The following is a 23350-nucleotide window of genomic DNA, read 5'->3' as shown; positions in this document are numbered from 1 at the left end:
TGGGGGCCATCTATTCAAACTACCACACACCACTTCAAGGGGCTTTTATTTGGGTACTGGGGACTTGAACAAGGTCTGGCAGGTTTTGCAAGCATGCTCTTAACGACTGAGCCATCGCTCTGGCCCTGCTGCCTCCATTTTTGAGGTCAGAGGAACGTTCCCACCTAAGTGCCCACCCAGTTCCTGCGCAGGTCCCTGGACAGCCTCCTCTCTCTTCCCAGAAGGCCATACGTGCGCGCTGGAAGTTCCTTGACAGTACTTAAGATGGCGTCAGCGGCGTCACGATGGAACGCATGCGCCTCGGCACAGGCGGAGGAGCTTCCCAGGAACGAGTCTCGGGCCGCTCCGCTTCCGGCGGAAGCGGCTGCAACAAGGGAAACTTTATTGTTCCCTGCACGACGGCGGCAACGATGTCGGTCAATTATGCAGCAGGGCTATCGCCGTACGCGGATAAGGGCAAGTGTGGGCTCCCAGAGGTGAGCGCGGCCGGCTGGTGGTCCCGAGGCTTGTCCCAGACACCGGGCGGAGCCGGGGGCGGCAGCGGGGCATTGTGGGAATAGCAGGAGGAGAGAAGGCTAGACAATGGGAGGGACTTCCCTGGAAGGAGGGAGCGGGAAGTGACGCCCCCTGGAGCGTCTGGGGACCCGGACGCGCTAGGCTTTGGGGTGGCCAAGAGGGCCCGGGGGCGGGGTGCGTCGGGATGACCCCTTCAGACGGTGAGAGCTGTGTGCTCCACCCACAGGGCGGCCTGAGGTGGTGTCAGTGCTTCTGGGGGGCATCCCTGGGTGCACACCTGCGGTAAAGGCCACTCACCCTCAGCCATATGAAAGAAGTGATGGTTGTCCCATTAGCATACAGAGATCCCTACAGAACAGCTCGGGGGGGAGGGGCATATCTCAGGGGTGGCATCTCAGAAGTGACAGGTGAGAGCTGGAGAGATGGCACAGTGGTTATGGCGCTTGTATGCAAAGCCACGGGACCCAGATTCGATTCCCCAGTACCCACATAAATCAGATGTACAAGGTGGCACATATGTCTTTCTGCCTCTTTCTCTCTCAAATAAATAAAGATATTTTTTAAAAATAAATGACAGGTGAACTCATCACACATGTCAAGGAGGTATAGGAGCCAAGGCCATGTCTGGTGGGAAAGGGATTGCACTGGAGGAAGAGGGCCCAACCCGTGTCCCGGTCCTCAGACTGGACAGAGCCTGCTCTGGTGGAGGAGCAGCAAGCAGTGGTCAGGGCCCTGGAGATGTTGGAGCCCTGGAGGGCTGTGGACAGGAAGGTGTGGACTGTCTTTCTGGCAAGAAGCCACACCTGGGTGATGGAGTCAAGGCTGATGAGAACTTATGTGGTGGTGGACAGAACACTCTAACTCCCTAAAGAAGCTTCCAGACTCCTCAGTGGGGACAGTGTTGCAGCTCCAGAGACAATTTATCTTGGGCCATCTCACTCCCTTAATGGCTATTTATTGTCCACCTCCATGTATGACCTAACATCTTGTGACTGTTAGGTAAGTCCTTTAGGATGGACAGATCGCTAACTTCCACCAGCTCAAGGACTGAGAATGTCATCAGACAGCACTGAGGCCTGTCACAGAGATGTCCCCACTGTGCCGTAACCCTCCCAGCCTGATGTTTCCACCAGTAGATTTGAGAAGTGTTCTGACTTGTGATTGTCTTTTGTTCTGTTATTGTTAAAACTTCATGAAAGCAGGGCGTGGTGGCGCATGCTTTTAATTCCAGCACTTGGGACACAGAGGTAAGAGGATCCCTGTGAGTTTGAGACCAGCCTGAGACTGCAGTGAATTCCAGGTCTGCCTGGGCGAGAGCAAGATCCTACCTTGAAAAAACAAAACAAAACTTGATGAAACTGTTACCAAGATGAAACATGGTACTTGGAGCATGGGGGTCTGTGTTCCTGGACCCTGGTCCCTCACGTCTGGCTCTCTTAGGCTGGGCGTGGTGTTGCATGCCTTTAATCTCAGCATTTGGGAGGCAGAGGTAGGTGGACCACCTTGAATTCAAAGCCACCCTGAGACTATGTAATGAATTCCAGGTCAACCTGGGCTAGAGTGAGACCCTACCTCAAAAAAAAAAAAAAAAAAAAAGAATAAACTTATTACCTGTGAGATGAGATGAGAGTGGTATGTTTTTGGTTGACAGGGGTTTAGGATTTTCCAATCCATTTTCCTCCTCTGGACAAGAGGGCTGCACTCCTTGGGAGATTTTTTTTTTAAATAAACTGGCTTTTTGTTTTTGTTGTTGTTTTATTTTTATTTATTTATTTGAAAGTGACAGACAGAGAAAGAGAGAGAGAGAGAGAGACACGGAGAGAATGGGTGCGCCAGGGCCTCCAGCCACTGCAAACGAACTCCAGACGCATGCGCCCCCTTGTGCATCTGGCTGACATGGGTTTTGGGCAATCAAGCCTCGAACCGGGGTCCTTAGGCTTCACAGGCAAGTGCTTAATCGCTAAGCCATCTCTCCAGCCCAACTTTTTAAAAAAATTATTTATTTGCAAGCAGAAGTATACAGAGTGAGTGAGTATGGGCATACCAGGGCCTCTAGCTGCTGCAAAGTATCTCCAGCTGCATGCGCCACATTGTGTATCTTGTTACATGGATACTGGGGAATCGAACCCAGTTCATTAGGCTTTACAGGCAAGCGCCCTAATTGCCGAGCAATCTCTCCAGCCCTGGGGGACATATTTAGACTTCTCGTGCTTTCTGACCCCACAGATCTTCGACCCCCCAGAGGAACTGGAGCGGAAGGTGTGGGAGCTGGCAAGGCTGATGTGGCAGGCCTCCAATGTGGTGTTTCACACAGGCGCTGGCATCAGCACCGCCTCAGGCATCCCTGACTTCAGGTCTGTGAGCGAGGAGGGGAAACTGAGGCAAACTTCACCAAGATCACTACTGAGATAGAAGGGGACTTCTTTTTCCCATATGTCTCTAGAAGTTACAGTAAACACCCTATGCTCCCCATCAGTCAGTACTGGGTCACCTGATGTCCTAGCTGCAAGAGAAGCTGGGAAATGAAGTCTTTTGGCAAATAAGCCTGCACATTGGGTGTTAATTTATCTGCAAGGACAGAAAGAGAGAGAGAATGAATGGGTATGGGCACACCAGGGCCTCTTGCCACTGCAAACAAACTCCACATGTATGCACGATTTTTTGTGGCTGACTTTATGTGGATGGATACTGGGGAATTGAACCTGGGCCCTCAGATTTCACAAGCAAATGCTTTTAACCTCTGAACCATCTGTCCAGTCTGGGGTTCTGGTACTGTAGGAAAAGTCAGTATAAGCAATAAATCACATGCATTTCTATTTCTGAGATCTCTTGGGTCCCAGTTCCTGGGTAATGTTGAGATTCTAAGGTCTGACCTTCCCTCTGATCCAGTACCTGCAGCGACTCCCCACGCAGGAAAGCAGAGCCCTTCATGACTCTGCACTGAGTCCTCCCTCTACCTCGGCCGCTCACCCTTGTTGCACCCCCAGATAACTGGTATTTCTCCAGACGCAAAGGCTGTATTGAGCCCTTGTTTACCCTCTGCCTAAGCCCACACTTCCTTTCACTGTTAAAGAATCTCCATGGCCTCTTCCCTGAAGCCTTCACCTACCTGTCCACCTTTGTCCCCACAAGGTCCAGAACTGCAAGGAAAGGATGGGTGTCCCTTAGGGCCCCAGCATCACCCAGTAGGGGCAGAGCCTTATCTGTGTTCAGTAATGAAGGTTTGTCCTCCTGGGCCTCTTTCTCCTTGCCCACACTGCTCATAACCCCAGAGGCCCCCACGGCGTATGGACCATGGAAGAGCGTGGCCTGGAACCCAAGTTTGACACCACCTTCGAGAGTGCGCGACCATCCAAGACACACATGGCCCTGGTGCAGCTGGAGCGAGTGGGCTTCCTGCACTTCCTGGTCAGCCAGAACGTGGATGGGCTACACGTGCGCTCTGGCTTCCCCAGGTACCTCCTTCCTGGCCCTCTGGGAACAGCCTTGCCCTCTTCTTGGGTCCCATTCTTGACATGGTAGGCTTTTAATAGGGACTGGTTGAAGATGGATCTCAGGGTCTGGTGAGTGCTGAGACAGCCATCTATTCCCAACCCTCACTGTGGGTTCTAGACTGTCACTCTACTACCGACCATGCCCCCAGCCCTCATTGTGGGTTCTAGACTGTCACTTTACCACTGACCACGCCCACAGCCCTCACTGTGGGTTCTAGGCTTTTGATTTACTTAAGGTAGGATCTCACTTTAGCTCAGGCTGATCTGGAATTCATTATGTAGTCTCAGGGTGGCCTCTGGGATTAAAGGTGTGTGCCACTACACCTGGCTAAATATTTATTTTAATGGTGAGTAAAAATAAGAGGGCTATAGAGATGGCTTAGCAGTTAAGGCACTTGCCTGCAAAGCCAAAGGACACAGGTTCGATTCCCCAGGACCCATGCAAGCCAGATGTATAAGATGGCACGCATATGTCTGGAGTTCATTTAAAAGTAAATAAATAAATAATAATACAAAGAAAGTCAGGCATGGTGGTGCACGCCTTTAATCCCAACCCTCGGGAGGTAGAGGTAGGAGGATCACCATGAGTTTGAGGACACCCTGAGACTACATAGTGAATTCCAGGTCAGCGTGGACCAGAGTGAAACCCTACCTTGAAAAGGTAAGCAAAAACAAAAAAGAAAAGAAAAGAAAGAAAGAAAAAAGAAGAAGAAAAGCTCCCAAGCCAAGAGGAGTTCTTCCCCTCCTGCCAGGAGAGGAAAATCAGGAAATCTACCTTTAAAAATATATTTTTTTTATTCATTTATTTATTTATTTAATGGAGAAAGAGAATGGGCACACCAGGTCCTCCAGCCACTGCAAATGAACTCCAGATGTGTGTGCCCTCTTGTGCATCTGTCTAACATGGGTCCTGGGGAATTAAACCTTGGTTCTTTGGCTTTGCAGGCAAATGCCTTAACAGCTAAGATATTCCTCCACCTTTAAAAAAAATCCCCCTTTAAAAAAAATATTTGTCTGTTAAGGTACTTGCCTGCAAAGCCTAAGGACCCATATTTCACTCTCTGGGTCTGACATAAGCCAGACACACAAAGTTGAGGCAAGTACAAAGTCACACAAGCCCACTAGGTAGGGCAAATATTTGGCATTTGATTGCAGTGGCTGAAGCCCTGGCATACCAATTCTCTTAAAAAAAAATATGGGCTGGAGAAATGGCTTAGGGTTAAGGCATTTGCCTGCAAATCCAAAGGACCTTGGTTTGTTTCCCCAGGACCCACATAAGCCAGATATACAAGGTGCCACATGTGTCTGGAGTTTATTTGCAGTGACTGGAGGCTGTGGCACACCCATTATCTCTATCTGCCTCTTTCTCTCTCAAGTAAATATTTAAAAAATATATATCTATATCTATCTATCTATCTATCTATCTATCTATATATATATATACACACACACATATATTTATTTATCTGTTTGAGAGAGTCTGACAGAAAGGGGCAGACACAGAGAGAATGGGCATGCCAGGGCCTCCTGCCACAACAAACGAACTCCAGATACATGCACCACGTAGTGCCTCTGGCTCTATGTGGATACTGGGGAATTGAACCTGGGCCATTAGGCTTTGCAAGCATGCTCATTTAACCACTCAACCATCTCTCTATATCCTGAGAAATCACCTTTTTTTCAACCAAGTGAAACCTTTATTTACTTATTTATGTTTTTTTCTTTTTTTATTGACAACTTCCGTAATTGTAAACAATATCCCATGGTAATTCCCTCCCTCCCCCCACTTTCCCCTTTGAAACTCCACTCTCCATCATATCCCCTCCCCCCTCAGTCTCTTTTTTATTTTGATGTCATGATCTTTTCCTCCTATGTAGGTAGTGTCAGGCACTGTGAGGTCATCATTTCCAGGCCATTTTGTGTCTGGAGGAGCACATTGTAAGGAGTCCTACCTAAGTTGGTCTGTAACTCATGACAGTCCTCTGTCATTGGTCTCCTGAGCCCTGGGATTAAAGGCATGAGCCAGAATGCCCAGCTTTCTCTGTATTTTGAGACTGGGTCTAACTGAGTGCCCAACTGGCCTCAGTCTTCCAGGCACAGCTTCCCTAGTGCTGGGAGGCCAGGCTGGGACACCACATCCCAAAGTGTGGTAATACTATCTGGTTGCCTGGCTCAAGTGTCAGTCCCTGGGGAAGGAACTCTCCTGGTCTCTAGCATTTGGGGCCACAAGCCGGACAGGAGAAAGCTTCACAGGGGGCTTCCTGGTGGAGGAGGCGGGCAGAGCCCCAGATCCAAGAGCGACTCCACCACACGGCCCCTTCTCTTCCCTCAGGGACAAGCTGGCTGAACTGCACGGGAACATGTTTGTTGAAGAATGCGTGAAGTGTAAGACGTGAGTGTCTCCTGGGGCGAGGCTTGGCCAGGTGTCGCAGGTGGGGCCCCTCAGTTGTCCCCAAGGTGTCTTCACTGCCCTAGGCCAGCTCTGCAAAAGGGCCTGGTCAGTCCAAGCTGGGATCCCAAAGGCCAAAGGCAGCTCAGGCATGGCTTCCTGGGGGAGGTGCATGGAGGGTGTGCCTGCTTCCTCGGGTCAAGGTGACAGATCACAAAGAAGCCAGAGCCCGAAACCACAGTGAGCAGACAGCACCCCTAAGGAACCCACCTACCTCCTGAGCGGCCACATTCCTAGCTGTTTCTCTTGTCCCTGGGCAACTTCCCACATCTCTGTTTTCTGGTGCTAGGTCTTGAACTCAGACCTTTGCATACAATAGGCAGGTGCTCACCACTGAGCTACACCCAACCCTCATTTTACTTAAGAGAAAATTATTTATTCATGTGTGTTTATGTGTATGGATGTGCTAAAGTTTCTTTCCCCTGCATACGAATGCTCATCCAGCTTTTTGTGGGTGGCTGGGGAATTGAACCTGGGTTGCAACCATTGCAAGCAAGTGCTTTTAATGGCTGAGCCATCTCCCCAGCATCATGATTTTACTTTTTTATTGCTTTTTTTTTTTTTTTCCAAGATAGGGTCTCATTCTAGCTCAGGCTGAGTTGGAATTCACTCTGTAGTCTCAGAGTAGCCTCAAACTTATGGCCATCCTCCTACGTCTGCCTCCTGAGTGCTGGGATTAAAAGCGTGCACCACCACAGCCTGGCAGCAATTTTTTTTTGTTCATTTTTATTTATTTATTTGAGAGTGACACAGAGAGAGAAAGAGAGAGAGAGAGGAGAGAGAAGAGAGAGGGGCAGATATATATAGAGAGAGAATGGGCGCACCAGGGCCTCCAGCCACTGCAAACGAACTCCAGACGTGTACACCCCCTTGTGCATCTGGCTAACATGGGTCCTGGGGAATAGAGCCTCGAACTGAGGTCCTTAGGCTTCACAGGCAAGCGCTTAACCGCTAAGCCATCGCTCCAGCCCCCAGCAGCAATTTTACTTTTTTTTTTTTCAAAGATAGAGAGGGAGAGAAAGAATGGGTATGCCAGGGCCTCTAGCCATTGCAAATGAACTCCAGACTCATGCACCACAATGTGCAACTGGCTTATGTGGGATCTGGTGAATTGAACCTGTGTCCTGAGGCTTCACAGGCAAGCGCCATAACGGCTAAGCCATCTCTCCAGCCCAATTTTACTTTTTATTCTTAGACGGGTTCTAGCCAACTCGCCTGTGCTGGCCTGGAACTCTGTAGCCAGGCTGGCCCCAAGCATACCATCCTCCCGCCCAAGAGCCTCCCAAGTGCTGTAATCACTGGTATGTCCACCTCACCTGCTGGACTGTTGGTGTTGACCCAGGGTCTTGCTACGGGGTCCAGGTGTCAAGCTTGTGTTCTGGGTCTCTAGGCGTGTCATAGTTACTTAGTGTTACTTACATAGTGGCTTCCGCAGAACATCTTACCCAAACAGCCAATGGAGAAATGGGTTTCTTGTCACTTACAGTCTCAAGGGGCAGCTTGTAGAGCCGGGGCTGGACGTCACATCTGCCACAGCAGCTGGCAGGAACCAGCAAGTGTGAGCTGACCTCTGGCAAGGGGAAGCTGGTTACAAAACCCCCTAAACCTGCCCACAGCAACACTTCCTCCAGCAAGGCTTCAATTCTCACATTGCCGTGAGCCGGGGACCGAGCTCTCAGAACATGAGTTTATGGGGAAATACAGATCCAATCCACCACAAGGTGTTATCGCCCAAATTCATCAAAGGAACATGTCCTAAGAAAATTCTAAGACCCAAATGTGGGCCATCAGGGAGAGCTCTCAAACCCCTGTCCTCCCAACACAGGCAGTATGTCCGGGACACTGTCGTGGGCACCATGGGCCTTAAGGCCACTGGCCGACTCTGCACTGTGGCCAAGGCAAGAGGCCTTCGGGCTTGCAGGTGAGTCCTCTTCATGGGCCTCATTTTTAGCACCCAGGGGACGTGAAGTACACCTGACTCTTCTGGTCCCCTTCCCAGGGGGGAGCTGAGAGACACCATACTGGACTGGGAGGATTCCCTGCCTGACCGCGATTTGGCGCTCGCCGATGAAGCCAGCAGGTCTGAGCTCATGGGCCCTTTGAAGGGGATGGGCAGATCCCTCCGACACATTGGCTTTCTTACAAGGCTTAGACTGAGAGGGAGGGGCTCAGTCTGGAACAACACCATCCCTTGTGGTGGTGGTGGAGGAAGGCTGCAGAGACCAGAAGCTCACCAAGGGCAACTGGTGGTCTAGCAAAGTAATTCAGGGTATCTAGTTGACTGAAGTACTGGGACACAGGGACTTGGACAGGTGAGGTTGTCATCAGAGCCCTGTCCCGTCCCTTACTGTGGGTTCTAGGCTGTCACTCTACCACTGACCACGCCCCCCCCAGTCTCACTCTAGTCCAGGCTGACCTGGAATTTACTATGTAGTCTCAGGGTGACCTCAAACTCATAGCAGTCCTTCTACCTCAGCCTCCAGAGTGCTGGGATTAAAGATGTATGCCACTATGCCTGGCTCTTCTTTTTTTTTTTTTTTTGTTTGTTTTTTAAGATAGGGTCTCACTCTACCTCATGCTGACCTGGAATTCACTATGTAGTCTCAGGGTGGCCTCGAACTTACAGTGATCCTCCTACCTGTGCTTCCCAAGTGCTGGGATTAAAGGTGTGTACCACCACGCCTGGCTTTTTTTTTTTTTTTTTTTTTTAGTTAATTTATGTGTTTGCATGTATGTAGTGGGGAAATCTGTTGCTACAAAGGATGCCAGACACAACTACCTCTTTGCCTCTGGCTTTATGTGGTGCTGCAGAGTCAAACCCAGCAGGGTATGCAAGCAAGCATCTTTAACCTCTAGACACTAGAGCCCACTGCCTGGCAAGTGGGCAAGGAGGGCTGGGCAACAGGACGGGAGTAAGTCCTGGCTCCCTGCTCCTGTCTCCAGGAATGCTGATCTGTCCATCACCCTGGGCACCTCCCTGCAAATCCGCCCCAGTGGGAACCTGCCCCTCACCACCAAGCGCCGGGGAGGCCAGCTGGTCATCGTAAACCTACAGCCCACCAAACACGTGAGTGCCCCAGCCAGTTACCCGGCACTCCTTCACGTGCCTCTGGTCTGACATCCCTTTGTCCCTGGCAGGACCGTCATGCTGACCTGCGCATCCATGGCTACGTGGACGATGTCATGACGCAGCTCATGAAGCACCTGGGACTGGAGATTCCCCCGTGGGATGGACCCTGCGTGCTCGATAGGGCCTTGCCCCCCCTGCCGCGCCCACCTATGCCCAAAGATGAGCCCCTGGCCCAGCTCAATGGTTCCATGCATACAGACCCCAAGCTGGAGCCCTCTGAGGAGCCCCACATCCAGCAGAATGACTCTAAACCTGACATCCCCAAACGGGAAAACACTGATCACCCCATCCCCCAAAGGCCCAAAAAGATGAAGGTGGAAGTGGCCCCCAGCTGACCCTGGTGCTCAGAGGGCGGGACATCTGCAGAAATCACAGGTCTTATTTTGTGTGCAGGGGACTGGTCTCAGAGCCTGTGATGCTACAGCCTAGCCCTCTTATTTTCATTTACAGAAAGCCTCACTACATTGCCCAGGCTGGCCTGGAACTAGCCATTCTCCTGCCTCAAACTCCCCCACCCTACATGAGAGGCCAGGCCTTGCCACCCAGCGCAGCACAGTTCTGTCTTCTTACCCGTCAGTCTGTCTCTGGGTTTGTCTCTGGGTATCTGTGAGGCGGTCTCTAGGCCCTGGGTCTCATGTGACCTGTACCTGTGAGGGTCTCTTTGGGACTTGGAGAGGTACCTGGGCTCTGGAACCTCCCACCTTGCTGTGTTTCCGGCTGACTTAGGATGTTGGGGAAGGGGTGGCCAGATGCTCCCTGTCACCTCCCACTATGTCCCATGCACACCCCAGGCTCTCTTTGGGCCACTTTCTGCCTGTTCAAACATCTCCAGGGACATTCTGATTGCAGAACCCAACCTCTTAGATACCCCATAATGGGGCTAGAGGAGGTTTATGTGGCCTTCTTCAAGCTGTGGGAGTCATCAACACAATAAACACAGTTCCTGTGCTGTATTTGAGTGTGAATTCACAGTGTGTGATTTTTGTACTATGGCTCTAAAGTTGACCATGCCCCCAGCCCTCACTGTGGGTTCTAGGCTGTCAAGCTACTGCTGACCACGCCCCCAGCCCTCACTGTGGTTCTAGGCTGTTATTACTGCTGACCACACTCCCAGCACTTTTTTTTTTTCTAAGCCATCTCACCAGTCCTTACTTTTCATTTAAAGAGACAGGGTCTCTAAGTTGCCCAAGCTGGCTTGACACTGGCAATCCTCCTGCCTCAGCTTCTGGAGTAGCTGGGGGGATTGGCCCATCTCCTGCTGCCTTCTTGATAACTGCAGCAGGCAGTTCTTGACCCCAGGTTCAAGTCACTCACGTCCCTTCTGGGTTTGTTTCATGTCTGCCCGTTGCACCCAGGCTGGACGTCCCTTGAGAAGAGAAGCCCTGGTGCCTTGGGTCACTGGCACTGCCCACATGACCAATACCACCATCGTCTTTAGGTTTTGACCCTGTGCTGGTCCCTTCTGCCTCAGTTTCCTCATCCGTGCATGATACAGGCAACCAGCTCCATGTGCCCACTCAAGTGATCCTCAGATCCCCAAGACCCGGCTTCTCTGCCCACTGTCACCCTCTGAGGTGCTGAAATCACCCAGGGTGGGGACCCCATCCCAGGCTGCCTTGTCCCCAACTCCAAGAAGGTGGGGATCCCCAAGCTTTGCTGCGGTGTCTAGCACTATTCTGTACCCAGGCGTCTGTGTGTCTTGCCTACTGGTGTCCCTCCCTCTGCCAGGTGTCTGAGGAACAGCTTTGGCGTGGGCCTTCATCAGTCATCAGGTTGTCATTGTTGACCCTAGGGCTCCATGTCCCCTCCAATTCTGGGCCTGTCATCATCCACAGCAAAACCCCTAAATTGATCCTGGACAGAGGTACCCCGAGGCTCAATGGCCCCTAGAATTGCCACAGCTCTTCCTTCACCACTTCCAGCCCCACACATCCTGGGCTGAGCAGTGGCTCTGGGGCCACCCAGTCCAGCAGGGCGGCCTGACCCAGGTCCTTCGTGGAGTTGGCCAGATCCCCTGTTAAATTGCCTAGCATGGGTATTTCCAGAAAGTTCCCCAAGACTGCCTGGGAGAGACCCTTTGTGGGTGGGCCTATGTCATGCCAAGGTCCTGGGGCATCCCCATGTCACAAGCAAGAACACTGAGGCCCAGGTCAGTAAAGGATGGCAACTGAGCTGTGGCACAGGCTCTGTCCTTTTCTCTCTTGTTTTTTTTTTTTTTTTTTTTTTTTTTTTTTGCTGCAGGGTCTCAGGCTGACCTGGAATTCACTGTGTAGTCTCAAACTCATGATGATCATCCTACCTCTGCCTCCTGAGTGCTAGGATTCAAAGCATGCACCACCACACCCAGCCTGTTTTGGAATTTTTAGTCAGGGAATCACTCTAGCCCCAGTTGACCTTGAATTCGTGGCGATCCTCCTGCCTCAGCCTCCCAGATGTAATGATGTAACAGGCATCAGCATCAGCCAGCATGCCTGGCTCCTTTCCCGACATTTTTGCTGGGTATCTGAAAGTTTCCATCACTCTTATGGTGTTACCTCAATCCTGTAAACGCCTAGGCGGCCATCTAAATGAGCATCTTGGTGCAGCATCGCCATCTGGTGGCTATGCCGGGAAACAGCACTATTCCCTAGAGCTAGGTTGTTTAAACAGTATTCGTCATGAGGGAGGCTGATGTGGGAGGATGGCTGTGAGTTCAAAGCCACCCTGGGGCTACAGAATGAGTTCCAATTCAGCCGGGCTTGAATGAGACCCTGCATTGAAAAATACTTAAATAAATAAATAATAAATGGAACTCCTGAACCAGGCAGATGTGCCTATGCACACTTACAGCACCAGCACTTAGGATCAGGGGCCTGAGGCTTGTCTTGGGCAAATATAGGCTCATTTGTAAACTGGGCCTCTCCTGCTTTCCTCAAGGTCAGGAGAGACCATCTTTGCTCAGCGTGTTGGTCCATGCCTTTAATCCCAGCATTTGGGAGGCAGAGGTAGGAGGATCGCTGTGAGTACGAGGCCAGCCTGAGACTACCCAGTGAATTCTAGGTCATCCTGGGCTAGAGCTAGACCTTACCTTAAGGGGGAAAAAAAAAAGGTCATCTTCACTGCTTCTCTCATTGCTATGACAAAGTAACAGAAACATTCAATATAAGGAAGGAAGGGTTAATCTGGGCTCCCAGTTTGAAGGTCCAGTCCACCCATGGTAGAAAACATGATAGCAGGGTTATGAGGCAATTGGTTCCATCATACCTGCGCCAGGAAACCAAGATAAATGCTGAGGCTCAGCTCACTTTCTCACTTCGTTAGTTCATTCAGTCATTCATTCTTTCTTTTTTAAATTTATTGGGCTGGAGAGATGGCTTAGTGTTAAGGCTCTTGCCTGCAAAGCCAAAGGACCCAGGTTCGATTCCTTAGGACCTTCGTAAGCCAGATGCACAAGGTTGTGCACACATCTGGGATTTGTTTGCAACAGCTATAGAGGTCCTAGAACGCCCATTTGCTCTTTATCTGCCTCTTTCTCTCTCTTTCAAATAAATAAAAGGAAAAAAATTTATTTATGGGAGGGGAGGCAGATAGAGAATTAGTGCTCCAGGGCCTCCAGCCACTACAGACTTTAGATACATGTGCCACCTTGTGCATCTGGCGTGTTATGTGGGACCTGGGGAATCATATCTGGGTCCTTTGGTTTTGCAGGCACATGACTTAACCGCTAAGCCATCTCTCTAGCCCAGTTTTTTCTTTTTTATTCAGTCTGTAACAGCAGCTCATGTCAAGGTGCCACTGCACTCAGGAAGTTTATTTGATTCTCAATGGATCCTCTCTGGAAACACTCTCAGAGCCTCTTGGGGTGTGACTCAAAATCTAGGCAAGTTGACAATGACCATGAACTATCCCTCCTTGCATGAGTAGACACCTTTCATAGACTCTGTTTGGAACAGCCCACATCACGTCAGGTTGTATGTGCTCACACCATGCACACGTGTTCACATTGGCATGCACTAATTCTTTTTTAAAATCCCAACACTTGGGAGGCAGAGGTAGGAGGATCGCCATGAGTTCAAGGTCACCCTGAGATTACATAGTGAATTCCAGGTCAACCTGGGCTACAGTGAGACACTACCTCAAAAAACAAATAAAAAATTTATTTGTGGGGGCTGGCAGTTTGCTCAGTGGTTAAGGCACTAGCCAGCAAAAATAACTTGGGTTTGATTCCCCAGTACCTACATAAAGCCAGATACACAAAGTAGCATTTGTATCTGGAGTTCATTTGCAGTGGCTAGAAGCCCTGATATACCATTCTTTCTCTCTCTCCCCCTTTCTCTCTCTCTCATAAATAAATGAATACACTTTTCAATATTTTATTTATCTGAGAAAGAGAAAAAGCAAGCAAGGAAAGAAGGAAGGAGAAAAAGGCAGATAGAGAATGGGCATGCCAGGGCTTCTAGCCACTGCAAATACATTCCAGATGTATGTGCCACCTTGTGAATCTGGCTTACATGGGTACTGGGGAATCAAACCAGGGTCCTTTGGCTTTGCCAGCAAGTGCCTTAACTGCTAAGCCACCTCTCCAGTCCAACAAATATATTCTTAAAAATACTTATTTATAGCTGGGCATGGTGGCACACACCTTTAATCCCAGCACTCGGGAGGCAGAGGTAGGAGGATCACCGTGAGTTCAAGGCTGTCCTGAGACTACATAGTGAGTTCTGGGCTAGAGTGAGATCATACCTCAAAAAATTAAAAAACAGAACAAATAAAAACATTCATTTATAACCAGGCTGGATGTCAATTCTCCTGCCTCAGCCTCCAGTGCTGGGATAACAGCAAATTATTAAAGCTTTACTGGAGAATTGTTCTTTTTTTTTTTTTTTTCGAGTTAGGGTCTCACTCTAGTCTGACCTGGAATTCAGGAATTCACTCTGTATTCTCAGGGTGGCCTGGAACTCACGTTGATCCTCCTACCTCTGCCTCCCCAGTGCTGTGATTAAAGGCATGTGCTACCAAGCCTGGCTCTATTTTTTTTTTTTTCAAGGTAGGTTTTCACTGTAGCCCAGACTAACCTGGAATTCACTATGTAGTTTCAGGGTCGCCTCGAACTCACAGTGATCCTCCTACTTCTGCCTCCTGAGTGCTGGGATTAAAGGCCTACACCACCATGCCTGGTGTTGCAAACAGATTCGCATTGCTGGTAGAAATCACCCCACCACACCTTGTGGTGAAAAAGGTTTATTTTGTATTACAGACTCAAGGGGAAGCTCCATGATGTCAGGGAAAAACAATGGCATGAGCAGAGAGTGGACATCACCCCCTGGCCAACATCAGGTGGACAACAGCAACAGGAGAGTGTGCCAAACACTGGCATGGGGAAACTGGCTATAATACCCATAAGCCCACCCCCAACAATACACCGCCTTCAGGAGGTGTTAATTCCCAAATCTCCATCAGCTGGGAACCTAGCATTCAGAATACCTATGTTTGTGGGGGCACCTGAATCAAACCACCACGGGTCCCCAGAGCTCCTCCTGAGGACAGTGTGGGGTACCACCCCACCACGCCCTCTGGCACCCTACCCTGTCATCCTCTGCAGAAAGGAAGCCTTCTTATGCAAGTCTGCAGCTGCTTGACAGCCTCAAGGGCAGAATTTTCTGGAATCCTAGTCCTGCCACTCAGCCTTATTGCTACATTGTATTCACTTGTGTTGCAGAGACCTTGGTTGCTTGTGCCCACGCCCCATCACTCTGGTTTTTAGAAAGAAGGAAGATGGGGCTGGAGAGATGGCTTAGCGGTTAAGCGCTTGCCTGTGACGCCTAAAGAGCCTGGTTCGAGGCTCGGTTCCCCAGGTCCCACGTTAGCCAGATGCACAAGGGGGCGCACGCGTCTGGAGTTCGTTTGCAGAGACTGGAAGCCCTGGCGCGCCCATTCTCTCTCTCTCTCTCCCTCTATCTAGCTTTCTCTCTGTCTCTGTCGCTCTCAAATAAAAAAATTTAAGGAAGATGGACGTCAGAGCTTTTGCCTCTGTAAACCGACTCCAGATGCATGCATACTTTGTGCGTCTGGCTTTACGTAGGTACTAAGGAATTGAACCTGGGCTAGTAGGCTTTTTTTTCCCCCCGAGGTAGGGTCTCACTCTGGCCTAGGCTGACCTGGAATTCACTATGAACTCATGGCGATCCTCCTACATCTGACTCCCGAGTGCTGGGATTAAAGGCGGGCGTCACAACGCCCGGCTCACAAGCAAGGTTGTTTTTAACCTCTGAGACATCTTTCCAGGCCAGGTTTATTTATTTTTTATTTTTGAGTTTTGAGTTTTGCAATGTAGCCCAGGCTACCCATGGACGCGGGGCAATCCTCCCCCTCCTTTTCTGTGACGCTGCCACCATCCGCGTGTCACCCACCCTCAGTCACTGTCCTCTGCTTTCAGTATAGGACTCTGATGCAGGGACCCGGGAAACGCAATGTCCCGCCCCCAGCCCCTGATTGGGCAGTGCCTCTGCGAGCTCTGCTGTGATTGACAGTTCTCCTAGGATCCGCCCCCTGCAGCCTGTGCTGGCTTCAGGCTCACAGTGACAGAGGGGACTGACTCCTGCGGGCCGGCAGCCCTGCTTCTCAGTGTGCCAGCGTCAGAGTTATTCCGGTTCCACAGGGATAGGCAATCCGTGTGTGGGACCTCCTGACTGAGTTTACCTCGGGGACAGAATGGGAGCGGGGTGCTGCAAGGTCAGGGATTAGCGTTGGCCTCGAGGTCACTCCTGCTCTGAGACAGCCAACAGCTGAAACTGCCGGGTGCCGTTCCTGAGAGTGATAGAAAATCATTGCCCATCCCTTTATGGGTGTCCCCAGGGAAACTTGCAAAGGGAAAGGCTGGGCTGCGGTGAATGCGAATGCGCCCGCACCAGGGATTGCACCCTCCGTGGCTGAGATACCACGCTCGGGGGATGGAGGCAAAATAGGGCGCTGGATGGTGTCCTGAGCTGCACAGTGAGACCCCTCCGCACAGGCCGACCATACCAAGGGCTCTGCCCCCACTCCCGTCAAAATTGACGACGCATGTGATGACTGGGCATGGTGGTGCATCCTCATCCCAGTACTCTGGAAACTGAACTAGGAGGACCACGGTGAGTTTGAGACCAGCCTGGGCTACATGAGACCAATTGTCAAAACAACTAACCACTGGCTGGGAACATGGCTCAGCAGTTAAGGCATTTGACTTCAATGCCTCGGCCTGGGTCTGATTCTCCAGTACCCACATAAAGCCAGATGCACAAGGTGGTGCATGCATTTGTCCCTGTCTCTCTGCTTGCAAATAGATAAAGTTTAATAATATTTTATTCATTTGTTTATTTGCAAGCAGAGAGAGAAAGAGGAAGATGCACATCTATTTAGACTGGGTGTGCCAGGGCCTTCAGCCACTGCAAACGGACTCCAGATGCATGCAACACTTTGTGCATCTGGCTTACACAGGCACTGGAGAATCGAACTTGGATGCTTAGGCTTTGTAGGCAAGCACCTTAACTGCTAAGCTTTTCTCCAGCCCCCAATGCTTTTTTTTTTTTTTTTTTTTCCCCTGAAGGTAGGGTCTTGCTCTAGCCCAGGCTGACCTGGAGTTCACCAGCCTTGAACTCCTGGAGATCCTCCTAGCCCTGCCTCCCAAGTGCTTGGATTAAAGGAATGTACCACCACACACGGACAATTTTTTTTTTAAATATTCAACTTATTTATTTTTTAGAGAAAGAGGCAGATAAAGAAAGAATGGGTGTGCCAGGGTCTCTACCCTCTGCAAACTCCAGATGCATGTGCCACCTTGTACATGTAGTTTACATGGGTGCTGGGAATCGATTTTAGGTCCTTCACAGGCAAATGTCTCAACTGCTAGGCCATCTCTCCAGCCCAGAAAATATTTTTTAAAATTTGTTTTATTTTGAGGTAAGCCCAACAGACTGGCTTTTCTTTTTTATATGCAAGAGAAAGGAGAGCGAATTGGTGCACCAGGGCCTCCAGCCACTGTAACTGAACTCCAGACACAATGACCCACTTTGTGCATATATATGTAAACCTTGCATCACCTTGTGCAACTGCCTTACATAAGACCTGGAGAGTTGAACATGAGTCCTTAGGCTCTGCAGGCAAGTGCCTTAACAGCTAAGCCATCTCCCCAGCCCAGAAAACAAAACAAAAAAACAAATTAACCAACTAGGGGGCTCAAGAGATGGCTTAGCTGTTAAGGCACTTGCCTGTGAAGCCTAAGGACTCGGGTTCAATTCTCCAGGATCCACGTAAGCCAGATGCACAAGGTGGCACATGTGTCTGTAGTTCATTTGCAGTGGCTGGAGGTCCTGACATGCCCATTCTCTGTCTCTGTCAAATAAATAAATAAAAATAAAAACATTAAAAAAAAAGAAATTTGGAAGTCTTTAAAAATATTTTTTAATTGATCAACTAAAAATATCAAAGATTAACCAACTAAATAAAAGACCTAGGAGCTGGAGACATGGCTCAATGTTTAAAGCACTTGCTTGCAAACTCTGGTGACCCAGGTTCGATTCCTCAGTACTCACATAAAAGCCAGTTGCAGAACGTGGTGTATGCATCTGGAGTTTGCAATCCCAGGAGGCCATGGCAAACTGGTACGCAATCTCTCTGTCAATTTTTTTTTTTTAGATAGACCCAGTTGGAAACCGGTCTTCTTTCTTTCTTACACTTTTATTTATTTATAAGACAGAAACTAACTCCAGACACATGTGCAGACAAACACCTTAACCGCTAAGCCATCCCTCCAGCAAGAATAAAATATTTTTAAACAAGAAACGATCTAATAATAAATAAGTCACAACGTGCATGCGAGCTGGGAGTGCATCTTGAGGCGTAAGACTTCGCGTGGCCCCGCCAGGCTTGATTCTATCCAACATCTCAAAACAAAACACGTGTGTGCACCAACTGTCATTTTGCTTTGACTCAGGCATCCCTGGGGTCTGTGTAGGCACGGCCCCGGGACCTTTGCAGACCCATCTCCTATGCATACGGCCCTCCTTTGCCCAGCATGCGAGGGCCCGGCGCTACGGGGCTTAGAGGCGATGAGGGCGGGTCAGTCAGTACAGTGCGACACTCTTTTTTTAAAAAAAAGGCTTTTCTTTCCTTGAGGCAGCGCTCATGTAGTTCAGGCTGGCCTCGAACTCCTCATTCTACCTCCACCACATAGGGTTCAGAATTTCTTTGCGCAGATGCGGAAACAGGCGCTGACAAGGGGAGGTCCCGAGCCTTCCGCGCCCCATGAGGCGCAGGCGCGGAGCAGTGATGGGCGGGATCCGCCGGAAGCGCCGCTTTAGTTCCCACGGAAACGGTCCGCTGTGACCCGGATGGACTATGAACCTCAGTCAACCGCGCCGCGCTTCCCTTTCGCTCCACGTCCTCCGGCAGGACCCTCACAGGCCCCAAATTTGACACCCCTCGACTCCACTGGGACTCCACGTCCTGAGGCCTTCAGGCCGCCACTCCGGAACTCCGCCCTTCACACGAGTCCGCCCCTTGACCTTTGAACTGCGACCTCCGACCCTCCACGCGTGCGCCCGCCCTGACCGAGACGCGGGGACGAGCGCGGACACAGGAGGTACAGCGCACAGGGGAGGAGGGACACCGCTACGGACGGCTGAACGAAAGAACGCGATTTCCGGTTTCCGGGCAGGGCAGCTTCCGGCTCCGGGTTGCCTGAAAGCGGAGGTTGAGGTGTCCTGGTTCTGGGATTGGTGGAACAGCAGGGGGCGGGGCTTGCTTCACTGACGAATGGCTGAGCTCAGAAGTCGTAGCTCCCGCCTCACCTCGGAGACGATTGGGTGACGTCGCCCGATGCGCTTGTCAGAGGGTGTGGTCTAACTGTCATCTCCCCGGGGGCGTGGCCACAGTTAGAGTGACCACCGGCGAGCCTCCCGTGCCAACCCACGTCTGGAATTGCCCTGGACACCGAGCACGGGGTGCTGCGGGGACGCGCGGTCCTCCCTCCCCGCCACGCGTCTTCGAGATGCCGCGTTCCGCACAGCGACGCGTTTGGCCTTCCTGCTCTCTAACCCGATGCGTTTGCGAGCGCGTGCTGCCGTTCCCGCTGGGGCCACCAGATGGCGGCCGAGCTCACGTGTGCCCGTGGGAACCCCGCCCTGATCCGGGTCTCGGGCAGCCCTGACAGCCCCTCCGCGACCTGCCGGGACAGGACGCCGCCTCGAGAGCTTTCTCTCACGAGCACCCACTCGACCTTGGCTCTGGGCAGTGCTCCCCATGCTGGAGGACGCCGGCGTCAGTGGAGACCCACACTAGTGCTCTGGCGCGTTGGCTGACGTCCATGATGCCGGCACCGAGGAGGCTGAGGCAGGTGAATTGCCATGAGTTTGAGTTCAGCCGGGGCTACCTGAGACCCTGCCTCAAAATAAAATCCATGTACTGTGCATATTTCATTTTTCGAGGTAGTGTCTCACTCTAGCCCAGGCTTACCTGCAATTCACTCTGTAGCCTCAGGCTGGCCTCGAACTCATGGCGATCCTGCTGCGTCAGGCTCCCGAGTGCTGGGATTAAAGGCGTGCTTTAATAAGTCCAGTTCAAGTGCAGCATGTTAGGAAACAGCAGATATTAGAGTTAACATATACCCTAATGTGGGGCAACGAGCCAGGGGCTAGCAAATGGATGAAGAGAAAGACTGGCATTCCGTCCTTTCTGCGGCCTCCCAACCTATCCAGCTACTTGACTCCCTGTCATTGACCTGTTGCCCCACCCTCCACTTCTGGGAAGCCAGCTGCAGTTCTGGCACAAAAGTCCTGGTGTTCCTGGTCCAAGCGAAATGCAGCCATCACTCATGATTGCACTCTTTGAAGGTTTTAGGAGATGGGTATGGTGACCTGCACCTGTCACCGCGCACCAAAGGGCTTGAGGCAGGAGGACAACACATTTGTCAAATCAAACAAATAAAATAAAATGCCTGTGGCTGGAGAGAAGTCTGTGGTAGAGCGCTTCCTTAGCACACGCTATGCTTGACCTTGGCTTCCAATGCCACCACGGGGGAAAAAGTAAAATAAGATGAAATATGAAGAACAAACTGAACATTTAAAAAATTTTATTTATGCATTTGAGAGAGGAGGCACATGGCATGGGCATGTCAGGGCCTCTAGCCACAGCAAACAAAATCCAGACACATGTGCCACCTTGTGCATCTGGGTTACGTGGTTGGAGAATTTAGACTTGGGTCCTTTGGTTTTACAAGCAAGCTCCTTAACCACTAAGCCATATCTCCAGACCAAAATGACAGCTTTTTTTTAATAGGCCGGGTCTCGTTGTACCCAGGCTGACTTCTAACTAATTTAAGCTGTAGCCCGTGCTGGCCTCTCTAACTAATTGCAATTCTTCTGCTTCAGCCTCCTGAAAGCTGGGGGGAAAGACATGCACCAGTACGCCAGGCATCAAAAAGGACATCTTTCTTTCTTTCTTTCTTTCTTTCTTTCTTTCTTATTTTTATTTATTTGTTTTTTTATTTTTCAAGGTAGGATCTCACTTTAGTCCAGGCTGACGTGGAATTTACTATGCAGTCTCAGGGTGGCCTTGAACTCACAACGATCCACCTACCTCTGCCTCTGGAGTGCTGGGATTAAAGGCGTGCACCACCACGCCCAGCAAAAAGAACATTAAAAATTTTTTGTTGTTTATTTTATTTGAGAGCGACAGACAGAGAAAGAGGCAGATAGAGAGAGAGGGGGAGAGAATGAGCGCGCCAGGACTTCCAGCCCCTGCAAACGAACTCCAGACGCGTGCGCCCCCTTGTGCATCTGTCTAACGTGGGTCCTGGGGAATTGAGCCTCTAACCGGGGTCCTTAGGCTTCACAGGCAAGCGCTTAACCGCTAAGCCATCTCTCCAGCCCAAAAAGAACATTTTATGGTGACATAACAATAACATTTCCTAAACCGCGTTGTGGTTGGTGATGATCGATAGTTACTGAAAAATCCCTGAAGGCTGACCTTCAACACGTGACCTCGTTTTATGTAAATTAGTTACCTAAGTTGTAATGACAGATACCAGCCACCGAGGGCGCCCGAGACCACGAGTTGAGCTCAAGTGAGTGCCTGTTCGAGGGAGGACGGAGAGGGCACGGCGCGCGGAGGGGGGGAGGGGAGCAGGCCTAATGGATTTTTTTTTTCCCCCTCTTGGACGTTCTTCCTTCCAGAGAGTGAAGATGACCCCAGGGATGTACTCCATCCTTGACAGTCTCACTGATGATGCCCAGCAATCAGTAATCACCTGGGCTCAGAAAAGTGGCTCCGTGCTGGGTAGTGACCTGGCTGGGGCATTGGCCCAACCCTCCGTCCCCAGCGCTGCAAAGCAACAACGACAGAGCTGTACTGAGAAAGGAAACCCACTTAAGGAGGCGCTACTACCTGTCCTTGCTGAGAGAGACAGTGTGTATAGTCCAGACGTCCATGTCCAGTGTTTTTCTTCATCACTCTCCACCATTAAATCCCAGCACTCAGGAGGCTAAGGCAGGAGGATCACAGTGAGTTTGAGGCCAGCCTAAGACTACATGGTGAATTGCAGGTCAGCCTGGGTTACAGCAAGACCCTACCTCAAAAAATAAAAAAAAAGAGCCGGGTGTGGTGGCACACGCCTTTAATCCCAGCACTTGGGAGGCAGAGGTAGGAGGATCCCTGTGAGATGTGAGATCTAGGGCACCCTGAGACTCCATAGTGAATTCCAGGTCAGCCTGGGCTAGAGCGAGACCCTACCTCGAAAAAACAAACAAACAAAAAATAATAATAAATAAATAAGAAAAAACATATTTATTTGCAAACAGAGACAGATAGAGAGTAGGGGAGAGAGAGTATGAATGTGTGTGTAGAGGCACACCAGGGCTTCTTACTGTTGCAAACCAATTTCAGATGCATGCACCACTTTGTGCATCTGGCTTTATATGGGTACGGGGGAATCAAACCCAAAGCAGCAGGATTTGCAAGCAAGTGATTTAACCACTGAACCATCATCGCTATCCTTATGTTTTCTTTTTCTTTTTTACAATATTTATTTGCAAGCAGAGAGAGAAGGGAGAGAGAATGGGCATGCTAGGGCCTCCAGCTGCTGAAAATGAACTCCAGATGCATGCGCCCCTTTGTACATCTGGTTTTATTGGGGACTGGAAATTGAATTCAGATCTTTGGGCTTTGCAGGCAAGTGCCTTAACCACTATACCATCTCTCCATCCCCTATTCAATTTTTTTTTTGTTGTTGTTTCAAAGTAGGGTCTCACTCTAGCCAGGCTGACCTGGAATTCACTGTATAGGCATAGGGTAGCCTTGAACTCATGGCAGTCCTTCTATCTCTGTCTCCTAATTGCTGGGATTAAAGGCCCACGCCTGGTTTATTTTAATTTTTAATTTTATTTAAGAGGCAGGTAGAGAGAGAGAGAGAGAGAGGGAGAGAGAGAATGTGTGTGGCCAGGGCCTCCAGCCACTCTGAAAAGAACTCCAGATGCAAGTGCCACCTTATGCATTTGGCCTACGTGGGTCCTGGGCAATCAAACCTGGGTCCTTTGGCTTTGTAAGCAAGCACCTTAACCACTCAGCGAACTCTCCAGCCCCCCCCCCATTTCATTTTATTTATTTACTTTTGTTTGGACTTTTTATTTTATTATTAACAACTTCCATAATTATATACAATAAAACATGATACCTCCCTTCCCCCAAGTTTTATTCCAAATCACATACAAGCCCAAACATTCGTAGCTAGGATCTACATATGAGAGAGAA

General features: G+C 50.3%; 1 protein-coding gene across 3 annotated transcripts; it reads left to right on the top strand.

The window, feature by feature from the left end:
* The first annotated feature begins 337 nt into the window (after positions 1-337).
* Sirt6 (sirtuin 6) lies at positions 338-10542 on the top strand. 3 transcript variants are annotated; one of them, XM_004654718.2, is made up of 8 exons: positions 339-476; positions 2743-2870; positions 3789-3971; positions 6343-6402; positions 8285-8380; positions 8459-8539; positions 9403-9526; positions 9598-10542. In XM_004654718.2, the coding sequence occupies exons 1-8, from the start codon at positions 411-413 to the stop codon at positions 9922-9924; spliced, it is 1065 nt and encodes a 354-aa protein (XP_004654775.1). In that variant the 5' UTR covers positions 339-410; the 3' UTR covers positions 9925-10542. The 3 variants fall into 3 exon arrangements, with proteins under 3 accessions (XP_044991343.1, XP_004654775.1, XP_044991345.1); XM_045135410.1 differs by lacking the exon at positions 2743-2870 and having other exon boundaries at positions 348-476; XM_045135408.1 differs by lacking the exons at positions 8285-8380; positions 8459-8539 and having other exon boundaries at positions 338-476.
* Positions 10543-23350: the final 12808 nt, after the last annotated feature.

Source organism: Jaculus jaculus, chromosome 15 (genome assembly GCF_020740685.1).
Source record: "Jaculus jaculus isolate mJacJac1 chromosome 15, mJacJac1.mat.Y.cur, whole genome shotgun sequence".
NCBI lineage: Eukaryota > Metazoa > Chordata > Mammalia > Rodentia > Dipodidae > Jaculus > Jaculus jaculus.
Note: the sequence above shows the minus strand (reverse complement) of the source record. Positions and strands in the feature narration are given on the sequence as shown.

Excerpts from the sequence above, each read along its gene's own strand:
- Sirt6 (XM_004654718.2), top strand. The coding sequence starts at position 411 with ATGTCGGTCAATTATGCAGCAGGGCTATCGCCGTACGCGGATAAGGGC. Across the intron at positions 2,871-3,788 it reads TCAGGCATCCCTGACTTCAG|AGGCCCCCACGGCGTATGGA; the intron begins GTCTGTGAGCGA and ends TCATAACCCCAG. Across the intron at positions 3,972-6,342 it reads GTGCGCTCTGGCTTCCCCAG|GGACAAGCTGGCTGAACTGC; the intron begins GTACCTCCTTCC and ends CTCTTCCCTCAG.